This window comes from Mus caroli, chromosome 4 (genome assembly GCF_900094665.2).
Source record: "Mus caroli chromosome 4, CAROLI_EIJ_v1.1, whole genome shotgun sequence".
Lineage (NCBI taxonomy): Eukaryota > Metazoa > Chordata > Mammalia > Rodentia > Muridae > Mus > Mus caroli.
In genome coordinates, this window is record NC_034573.1 from 86,962,306 (window position 1) to 86,973,965 (window position 11,660).

Consider the following 11,660-nt stretch of genomic DNA (forward strand, 5'->3'; position numbering starts at 1 on the left):
GTTGTGGGTAGCTGGCGAGTGTCAGCCGACCCTGCGCCCCAGCTGCTCCGGTGCTTTTCTGACCGGAAGAGGTTTGTCTTGTCTTTAAATCTTAATGACTTTCTTTAAAAGTGTTTTTATATCTATAAATAAATAATTTCATGTGATATTATTTGAATAAGCTGTAGAGAGAAAAGATTATCAAATTTGGCATTTACCTTATGGGTGTCAAGGCAAGTCAGTAATGAGGACATACAATGTAAGAGGAATTTGACATGAGGTTATTCTTGTATCATTTGTATGGCACTTAAGAGGTTCGTTGCCAGATGAGAACAAAAACGGAAACATGTCTGGTACTTGACTTTGCAAAAGGTTATTAAAGATTTATTGCCAAAATGTGCTGACTGCTTCCTTGGGGCCATCCTAACTTCCAGGTCTTATTTGCAACAGATCTGATTTCATAAGGACTCAAGGACCATATATTTTCCACAGTTAACTATGATTCCATTCTGATATCCACATTTATCTCTCTGGAGGAAACAATAGTAGATATGTGTGCCCTGAGAATACTGTTCATGAGAATAAGAAGAGACACTTTTTCTTGCTTCTTCAATGACCACATTCTTTTAAATGCTCATTACTTGGAAATAGCCAGGGAGAACATTATTTTAATGTTTCATTTTTAAGATAGTCCTTTGTTTAGGAAGAACTATGTGAATCTTAAAAAGCTAGAGTTACAAGGTTAATTAAATCAGAAAAACAGTTTAATTCTATAACAGTGAAACTGTCTTCTGAGGAAGCAACCGTCAATATAATATCCACATTAGTTTCCTGTTGATGCAGAAATTATTGTAACAATGCCAGCTTTTTACAGACGCTCTTACAATCTTCACACTGCAGCTCTGCTCTTAGCGCAGCCTGGGAAACAAGACAGGAAACTTAGCACTAGAAATAAGGAAGCTTTCCCTATATGTCTGAACCTTTGGCAGTGTTAGAATATATATTACCTTGTAGCATTCGAGTTCCAGAATTCAGGGAGAGATTCCCATCACTTCCTATTTTTATTTTTGAAGTTACTTTAGGAAAAGTCATAAATTGTCTGTTCATTGGCATATATTTTTACTATTTTGAAATTAAAATAAGTGTAGTAAAACCTTTTAAATGTATATGCTGTTGAATGATTTAACCTAAGTTTCTTCTCTAGTGACCCTCACTTTATTTAGAATGCAAGCAATTGTTAAGATTTAAAATTGGGTGTTTTTTCATACACTCTCTAAAGGGGTATGCAATGATTCTGAATATGAGAGTCAGTGAACATTCACCTTTTGTGTTTCTAGCTTACAAATCTGGAGAGGAAGTGGCAGCACCTGGAGCAAAATAATTTCGTAATGAAAGAGTGTATCCTTTAAACTGACGTGGCTCGGCCTTCCCAAATGCTTAATGTGTACAGAACTCTGAGTTCATTATATGGGGGTCACAAAGATTAGCACCAGTTTCTGTTCTGTAACGGTGTTTACTCAGACTATTAGAAAACTGATTTTGAGAATTACCCAATATGGAGTATAAAGTCACCATATAGCATAGTGCTTAAGGGCATACATTATAGAGTTGGATGATCAAATTTTGAATGGTGATTCTGTCACTGGTAAGCTACAGTTCTTAGAAAGTTCTTTTGATCTGTTTAAGCCTTAATTTTATAATGTTTAGAATAGTTTGTATTCATAGAATTTCTGAAAAAGTTTAGATATAGGTCTTAGTTGTTTACAATGCTACAACTTGACTGTCTGTAGAGCAAAGGGTGCTAACCAGTCAGGGTCATAAGAAATTTGACCTCTGAGTTCAATTATGTTACACATGATTCAACTGGATCTTATTCCTACCAAGTGAGGGCCTGCATTGTAGAGTTACAACATCTGTCTTTGTTTCCTGCCTGTTCCCTCTGTCCTCAGAGCAAGATGGTTATCACAGCTGTCTTTTAGGGTGTTGCTGAACTTTATCTCAGAGGCAGGACACACCTCAGCTTACTTCTAGATAGGATGCCATAGAAGCTCTATCCAAGTGTTAGAACAACTCAGCTTACAAAAGGCTGACTGGTTATTCACTGGATGTTTAAAAGTCCAGCATTCTAGCTTTGTGCAACATAAATTACATGATTCTGAACTAGTGAAGTCTTGAGACTTGCCTGAAATTCCTTGTGACTGTATGGAGACTAGAGGTTTTCTGAATGTTAGTTGCTCTGAGATTAGAATTAGATGGAGCAACCTGATATTAAAAAATCAGGAGGTGGAGGAGAGCGGGAGGCTGTGATCAGGCTGTAAAGTGAATGAATAAATAATGAGGAAAAAAAATCAAAAGTGATTTTTTTAAACAAGTTTTACTTGGCCTTTTTGTGTCGATGTATGCTTTTCTAAAATAAGGTTAAATGTAAAATTTATTCTAGTACTTTTTCTGTACTGTCTGCATTCACTGTGACAAATACCCAAGTCTGCTTCAGTTCCTTTGAGTCACAGACTGCTGTTTTTACTGACATTGTTCCTCCTTAACTCTTGTAATTAGTCATAGCAACCAAGAGTCAAGAGAGTGATTACCAGCCGGTGATTAAAAATGTGATGAAGCAGATTGCAGAGTATAATAAAACCATCATGGATGCTCTACATAATGCCAGCAGAAGCTGAAGCTGAGCCGACTGAGTCTGCAAGCATCCTCAAGGATGCTAAAAGTGAATTAGCTTCCCCTTGAAGAGTTAGAGCCCAGCTTCTTGAATGCCCTGGCTTTGTGATCTCCCTGAAGGAGAGATAGCTTGTATAGTTGAATAAGTCAATAAAATGTTTGCATATAAATAACTCCGTTTCCTGTGTTGTTTGTGTTTATAGTAAGCACAGCTGTCTATTCTCTTATTCTCTTACAGATGACCCAGGTTCAGTTTACCAGTATCCATGGTGGCTGACAACATTTGTAACCTCAGTTCCAGGGGATTTGGCACCCTCTCTGCACTCTCTGTGGACACCAGGCATACATGCAAGGAAAACAGTCATATACATAAGAATAAATAAATTGATTAAAAATAAAAATTACTAATGTGTATCACCCAGCAAAAAGAAAACTTGCTAACACTCTTGAGAGCAGGAGCTGACCCCACCCTCCTCCCTCCCCGATGGATTAGCATTCCTCTGCTAATTGCCCCTTGAAAACCTTTTTACCTTTATCTTTACCTAAAATTCTAATGAAAAACTGCACATAAACGATTAAGATATTAACTGCTAGAGTTGGCCACCTGGTTAACAGAGTGCTCAGTAGCATTAGGAACAGTTACAGGATTTTGCCTGGTTCTGAGAACTGGCTTTCTGACACCTGTGTTTCTTGGGCTGTCTTCATGAGCACTGGAGTTGGAATTGTGCCACCTATACCCTATCAGAGTCTATTTGGAATAATAGTATATGATATTGTTTGGGATCAGGAAAGGAGTGTCTTGAATGAGTCTCGGAGACAACACTGATTGAAATTTAATTCACACCATCCAAGGCAGGCTGCATGTAGAATTCCTAGAAAGAGCTTTGGTAGAAGAGAGCAGAGAGGAGACATTCTAAAGAGATACTTAGCCAGGGTAGGATTTGGAGAAGGACTGTGAGTGGGGATGGCAGGGAGGGCCCAGTGAGCAGGATGTAAAGTGAATTCTTATCTCCCTGTACAAAGCTCAAGTCCAAATGGATCAAGGACCTCCACATAAAACCAGATACACAGAATCTAATAGAAGAGAAAGTGGGGAAGAAAGAGCCTTGAACACATGGGCACAGGGGAAATTTTCCTGAACAGAACAGCAATGGCTTATGACCTAAGATCAAAAATCGACAAATAAATGGGGGCTGGCAAGATGACTCAGAAGGTAAGAGCACTGACTGCTTTTTGGAAGGTCATGAATTCAAATCCCAGCAACCACATGGTGGCTCACCACCACCCGTAATGAGATCTGATGCTCTCTTCTGGTATGTCTGAAGTCAGCTACAGTGTACATATATATAATAATAAATAATTCTTGGGGGCAGAGGGAGCAGAATTGACTGGAACAAACTGGGTTGACCAGAGCGAGCAGAGGTCCTAAAAATTCAATTCCCAGAAACCACATGAAGGCTCACAACCATCTGTACAGCTACAGTGTACTCACATACCTTAAATAACTAAATAGACAAATGGGACCTCATAAAATTGAAAAGCTTCTGTAAGGCAAAGGACACTGTCAATAGGACAAAACAGCAACCTACAGTTTGGGAAAAGATCTTTACCAATCCTACATCTAGTAAAGGGCCAATGTCCAAAATATACAGAGAACTTAAGAATTAGACTCCAGAGAACCAAATAACCCTACTAAAAATGGAGCTCTGGGGTGTCTGGTTGGTTGATAGTGTTGCAAACCCCTTCAAACTCCTTCAGTCCTTTCTAACTCCTCCATTGGGGACCCCATGCTCAGTCCAATGGTTGGCTGTGAGCATCTGCCTCTGTATTTGTCTGGCTCTGACAGAGCCTCTCAGGAGACAGCTATATCAGGCTCCTGTCAGTAAGTACTTTTTGGCATCCACAATAGTGTCTGGGTTTGGTGACTGCATATGGGATGGCTCCCTCCCCAGTGGGGCAGTCTCTGGATGGCCTTTCCTTCAGTCTCTGCTCCACACTTTGTCTCCATATTTTCTCCCTTGAGTATTTTGTTCTCCCTTCTAAGAAAGACCGAAGCATCCACACTTTGAACTTCCTTCTTCTTCTTTTTTTTTTTTTTAAGATTTATTTATTTATTATATGTAAGTACACTGTAGCTGTCTTCAGACACTCCAGAAGAGGGAGTCAGATCTCATTACGGATGGTTGTGAACCACCATGTGGTTGCTGGGATTTGAACTCTGGACCTTTGGAAGAGCGGTCGGGTGCTCTTACTCACTGAGCCATCTCACCAGCCCCGAACTTCCTTCTTCTTGAGCTTCATGTGGTCTGTGAACTGTATCTTGGGCCAGAGACTAAACCACCAACCAAAGAGTACAAATGGAAGGACCACATACATAGCAGAGGATGGCCTTGTCGGGCATTAATGGGAGGAGAGTCTCTTGATCTTGTGATGCCCCAGTGTAGGGGAATGCCAGAGCAGAGGAGGTGGGAGTGTGTGAGTGGGGGGGGGGAGCCCCCTCCGGGAGGTAGGAGGAGGATGTAAGATGGGGGTTCTCTTAGAGGAAACCAAGAAGGGGGACAACATTTGAAATGTAAATATACAAAATCACCAATACAAAGTTTTAAAAAAATAGTACCTCCCTTTGCCAGTCAAACTATTGAAACAAAGGACTCCAAAGGATTAAAAAAATCTCATTTTGGAGGAGGAGATAGGCAGGAACCTGGTACTTACCAGAGGAGAAACCTGTCTCCCACATTTTAAAATGCTTGACAACAGCCCACCTGGAAGAACACAGCCAGTCAATGATGGGTCAGTGATGTGGGAGATCAGTTCTCAAGCAGAATTAATTGATTACCCATACCTCATGACCTCTATTTAAGTCTAAACTTCATGCAAATACCCCAAAATGGCTTTGAGGGTTTCAGGACCCATTTTTTTGCTCCTCTTTCCAGCTTGGACACATTGAATAGTTCTCTTTTTTCTACTTTTCACTATTAGTTGTCCCATTTTTATTAGTATTATACTAATTATATACTAATATAATATTAGTAACATTAATTATACACAGTTGGTTTCATGAAGACACTTGTGTACATGTGCATAATGTATTTGAGTCACACTCACCCCTCCCCAGCTTCGCTTGTCTCCTGCTCAGCCCATTTCTCTTCCCAACTTCCCTGGCCTTGACTTTATGGTTCTCCTACTGTAGCCTCCCAAGTAGCCACACTGGTGACACACACATGTATTTTGGTGTTTTCAAAGTTGTATGTAGTGTTCATGTAGTACTTAGAAATGCAATTAAAATTGAAGTCTATGTAACTATTGCTATGGAGGGTTTGTTTTGAAGCTTTGTTTGTTTGTTTGTTTTTGTTTTTCGAGACAGGGTTGCTCTGCCTCCCAAGTGCTGGGATTAAAGGCACACGTCATCACTGCCCAGCTTCTTGCTATGGTTTAAATGTGGTGTGAATGTTACCCAAGGTTTCCGGTATGGAAACTTAGCCTCTGCTATGAGGAATTTATAGAAGTGAAAACTTGATCCAGCTATGATACCTAGAGTAGGGTGCTCTGGGAAATTACTAGATTATTAGGAATAGACAGTTATTAGGGTGGAGCCCCTTTGCTTCACTCATAGCAACTTTTAAAGAAGAGAGTCATCAAGTACTCCCTGTGTCTTGCCACGTGGAACTCTGCCATCGAGGCTTCCCAGATAAGCTCCCTAAACCTTGCTCATCCAGAACCATGAGCTCAAATAAGCTTTTGTTTCTAATGTATCTTGTCTCAGGTAGGTCGTCACATCAACGGAAGCTGATTTGGGTTAGTAAAAACCAGTTCTGTGTTATCTATAACAACCATTAAAGATTGGCAGGTAGTGTGTGTGTGTGTGTCTGTGTGTACTCACATACTCATTATAACAATAGTGAGTTTGACAGGAAAAACTTCTTGGAAAAAAAAGCAAGAATTCCAGCTTTCATCCTAACTTATTCATATATTATATTTGGGGAAACATAATTGAGCAGTTTTTCTTTAAAACTAAAACATTTTATCTGAGGGAAATTCTCACTAATGTTTCTTCCTTCCTCTCAAAGCCTTTCAACAAATCCAACAAGAGTCTTCTTTTTGCTGGGCCAGAACTGGAGGTTATATCTGTATGACCCAGCTCTTCCTCATGGAGTGCCATCACTCTGACTTCTATTCCTGTTAAAAATAACATCTTGAAATTCATGTGGAAAGAAGCAGCAGACTGAACAAACACACTGAGCACTTTTACTAATGAAGATCAACATGGGAACCATAACTAGTCTGTTCTGGTCTTATCCTCTATCAATAAACAAACACAGGTTCTTCGGGGCTATGAAACAGTTTTGCAGTACGCCTAGCCTGGCTTGGCACTCAACATTTCCCCTCCATCAACCTCCAGTTCCCAGGACTATAGATGAGCACTATCGTGCCCAGGTCTAAACAGAGTAGAGTTGGTACTCTACAAGTGTGGAGCTCCATATACTAGCAGGGGAGGTAATCAGCGCATGATTAGTGACGCTCACACTTGAGAGAAGCCAGTTAGTACTAAGTGCACAGGTAGTGTGGCCACCTGCTAGTCTCTCCAGAATGCCTCCTTTGGCTTCCTGAATCTGGCACAAACAGCTGTGAGAATGCACTACCACCTCCTCTCCTTTTCTTCTTTTTTTGGGGATAAGGTCTTCCTCTGATATCCATCCTGGCATCAAACTTGCAATATTCCTGCCTCTGCTCCCCAAGTGCTGAGCACAATTAAGACTGTAGCATAGGCCATCAAACCTGACATGCTATGCATTTTTGAACAAATCAAACAGATGTCATTACTATGAGTAGACAAATTGATCAATTAATGTACAGTGTTTTCATATCCCAAGTCACATGAACTTTTAATTTTAAATACAGTCCTTGGAAACTTTATTATAGATTCATACTATACAACAGAATTTTAACACTACTAATTTTATAAAACTTTAGATGGTGCTTTGGTGCCTCAGTTTCTTCCCTTCTAATGAACAGTTGTTTTGCAAAACCTTACTAACCCATATAAAAATAACCAACTTGGGAACAAACACTGTTCTGCATAGTATTAATTTTCTGAGTTGGAATCCTGGATTCTGCACAGTACAAGAAGAGAGTAGATGCATGCTAGTTGACCTCTGATCCTCACACATGGCTCTCCCACACATACACATACATATAGACACAAGATAAAGGAATATAAGATGAAAAAAATTTCAAAGATAGATTCAAACATACCAGAAAGGGATTCATAAAAGAAAGGGCTAAGGTTTTAAACTAAGTTTATTAACTTTTTTTTTCTTTTAGGTATTTACTTCATTTACATTTCCAATGCTATCCCCAAAGTCCCCCATACCCTCCCCTCCATACTTCCCTACCCACCCACTCCCACTTCTTGGCCCTGGCATTCCCCTGTACTGAGGCATATAAAGTTTGCAAGACCAAGGGGCCTCTCTTTCCAATGATGGCCAACTAGGCCATCTTCTGATACATATGTAGCTAGAGACACAAGCTCCAGGGGGGTACTGGTTAGTTCATAATGTTGTTCCACTTATAGGGTTGCAGACCCCTTTAGCTCCTTGGGTACTTTCTCTAGCTCCTCCATTGGGGGCCCTGTGATCCATCCAATAGCTGACTGTGAGCCTCCACTTCTGTGTTTGCTAGACCCCGGCATAGCCTCACAAGAGACAGCTATATCAGGGTCCTTTCAGCAAAATCTTGCTAGTGTATGCAATAGTGTCAGTGTTTGGAGGCTGATTATGGGATGGATCCCCGGGTATGGCAGTCTCTAGATGGTCCATCCTTTTGTTTCAGCTCCAAACTTTGTCTCTGTTAACTCCTTCCATGGGTGTTTTGTTCCCAATTCTAAGAAGGGCAAAGTGTCCACACTTGGTCTTTGTTCTTCTTGAGTTTCATGCATTTAGCAAATTGTATCTTGTATCTTGGGTATTCTAAGTTTCTGGGCTAATATCCACTTATCAGTGAGTACATATCATGTGAGTTCTTTTGTTATTGGGTTACCTCACTCAGGATGATGCCCTCCAGGTCCATCCATTTGCCTAGGAATTTCATAAATTCATTCTTTTTAATAGCTGAGTAGTACTCCATTGTGTAAATGTACCACATTTTCTGTATCCATTCCTCTGTTGAGGGGCATCTGTCTGGGCTGTTTCCAGCTTCAGGCTATTATAAATAAGGCTGCTATGAACATAGTGGAGCAGTTGGAACATCTTCTGGATATATGCCCAGGAGAGGTATTACGGGATCTTCCGGTAGTACTATGTCCAATTTTCTGAGGAACCGCCAGACTGATTTCCAGAGTGGTTATACAAGCTTGCAATCCCACCAACAATGGAGGAGTGTTCCTCTTTCTCCACATCCTCGCCAGCATCTTCTGTCACCTGAATTTGTTTATTAACTTTTTTAATTAAAAAAATCTTACAATGTGTCTTAGTTACTTTTATAATAACTGTGATAAAGACCATGACCAAGAGCAACTTGAGAAAGGGTTTATTTCATAGTACAGCTGGTATTCTCTCTTTCAGGAAAATTGAAACTGGAACCTAGAGGCAGAACCTGAGGCAGGGATCATGGAGGAACACTGCCTACTGGATTGTTCTCCAGGGCTTTCTCAGCTTGGTTTCTTATGTCATCTAGGATCACTACACCCAGTGAGCTGGACCCCCTCAAATCAATATTAATCAAGAAAATGCACTTCAGACTTGCCTAAAGGCAAATCTTACAAAGGTTTTTTTTCTCAGTTGAGATTCTCTCTTCCCAAATGGCTCTATCTTAAGTTGACAAAAAACTAGCCAGCAAAATTGATTCCTTGTCAACATGACACTCATTAACATTCAACTATAACCTTTCCTTTCTCATAATAACATCACCAATGTAAAACATACCAACCTTAAAAACTCCCAGTCTTTCAAAATGCAAAAAATTTAAAAGTTCAGGTTTTTTTTTAAATATCCAAATCTCTTAAAAGCCCAACATCTCTCTAAAATCTCTCTAAAATATTCAGTCTGTAAAATCAAAGTTAAAATACTGTGGATTGCTGTAAAATAGAAATTACTGTATTAATCTAAGAAGGAAGAACCACAACACAGTAACAAAGCAAAAACCAAACTCCAGCAGTGTAGAACTCAGTGTCAGACTTCTGGGATCCAACCACCAGTGGAGTCTTTAAAGGAGTCTCAAACTTTCTTCTGAAACTTCATGAGCCAACTCTTCATTGTCTGCACTGCTCTCAGCATTCTCTTTCAAACTCCCACAGAACAGGCCATTGAACTCTGAGCATTCAGTGGCTTTTCCAGTTAAAAGTTCAAATGCCACCACACTAAAAACATGGTCAGGTCTGCAACAGCAACACTCCATTCCTGGTACCAGTTCTCTCTTAGTTATTATGCTGTTACCATGAAGCAACTTGGGGAGAAAAGGAATATTCTTGCAGCATGTTGTCCATCTTCCAGGGAAATTAGGGCACAGATCTAGAGGCAGAAACTGAAGCAGAGGTCATGGAAAAGTGCTACTTACTAGCTTGCTCATTGTGGCTTATTGAGTTTGCTTTCTTATACCATCCAAGACCTCTTAGGGAGTGGCACAACGCTAGTGAATTGAGTCCATTCAAATCAATTATTAATCAAGAAAGTGCACTCAAGACTTGCCTACAAGCAAATCTTATGGTAGCATGTTGTCAATTGAGACCCTTTCCAAATGATTGTAGCTTGTGTTAAGTTGATAGAAACAAACAAACAAACAAAAAACAAAAACTAGCCATCACAAAACCTCCCAACCAAAAAAAGCCCAGGGCCAGATGATTTAGTGCACAATTCTACCGGACCTTCAAAGAAGATCTGATACCAATTTTCCTCAAACTATTCCATAAAATAGAAAGAGAAGGAACACTACCTAACTCATTCTATGAGGCCACAATTACTCTGATACCTAAACCACACAAGGACCCAACCCAAAAAAAGAACTTCAGACCAATCTCGCTCATGAATATCGATGCAAAAATACTCAATAAAATTCTTGCAAACTGAATCCAAGAACATATCAAAACCATTATTCACCATGATCAAGTAGGCGTCATCCCAGGGATGCAAGGTTGGTTTAATATACGAAAATCCATTCACATAATCCACTATATAAACAAACTTAAAGAAAAAAATCACATGACCATCTCCCTAGATGCAGAAAAAGCATTTGACAAAAATACAACACCCCTCATGTTAAAAGTATTGGAGAGATCAAGAATTCAAGGCCCATAACTAAACATAATAAAAGCAATTTACTGCAAACCAATAGCCAATATCAAATTAAATGGAGACATACTTGAAGCAATCCTACTGAAATCAGGGACAAGACAAGGATGCCCACTCTCCACATATCTATTAAATATAGTACTCAAAGTGCTAGCTAGAACAAAAGTCAACAAAAAGAGATCAAGGGGATACAACTTGGCAAAGAAGGAATAAAGGTATCACTATTTGCAGATGATATGATAGTGTAAATAAGCAAGCCCAAAAATTCTACCAGAGAACTTCTCCAGCTGATAAACAACTTCAGCAACATGGCCAGATATAAAATTAACCCAAATAAATCAGTAGCCTTCCTTTATACAAATGATGAACAGGCTGAGCAAGAAATTAGTGAAAGACCTGTATGACAATAACTTCAAGTCTCTCAAGAAAGAAATTGAAGATTTCAAAAAATGGAGAGATCTCCCATGCTCATGTATTGACAGAATTAACATAGTAAAAATGGCCACCCTACCAAAGGCAATCTATAGATTCAATGCAATCCCTATCAAAATCCAAACACAATTCTTCAAAGACATGGAAAGAGTAATTCTCAAATTCATCTGGAAAGGCAAAAACCCAGAATAGCGAAAACAATTCTTAATAATAAAAACAACAGCTGGGGGAATCACCATCCCTGACCTCAAGCTTTACTACAGAGCAATAGTGATTAAAAAAAAAAAAAAAAAAAAA

General features: G+C 39.5%; 1 protein-coding gene across 1 annotated transcript in view; it reads left to right on the plus strand.

Moving 5' to 3' along the window:
- The window catches only part of Ift74 (intraflagellar transport 74), a 78,177-nt gene extending 75,355 nt beyond the window's left edge, over positions 1-2,822 (plus strand). The window contains exons 19-20 of the mRNA XM_029476441.1: positions 1,317-1,377; positions 2,536-2,822. Of these exons, the coding sequence (XP_029332301.1) occupies positions 1,317-1,377; positions 2,536-2,654 (180 nt within the window). The 3' untranslated portion in view covers positions 2,655-2,822. The remainder of the gene's footprint in view (positions 1-1,316; positions 1,378-2,535) is intronic.
- The last annotated feature ends 8,838 nt before the right edge of the window (positions 2,823-11,660 follow it).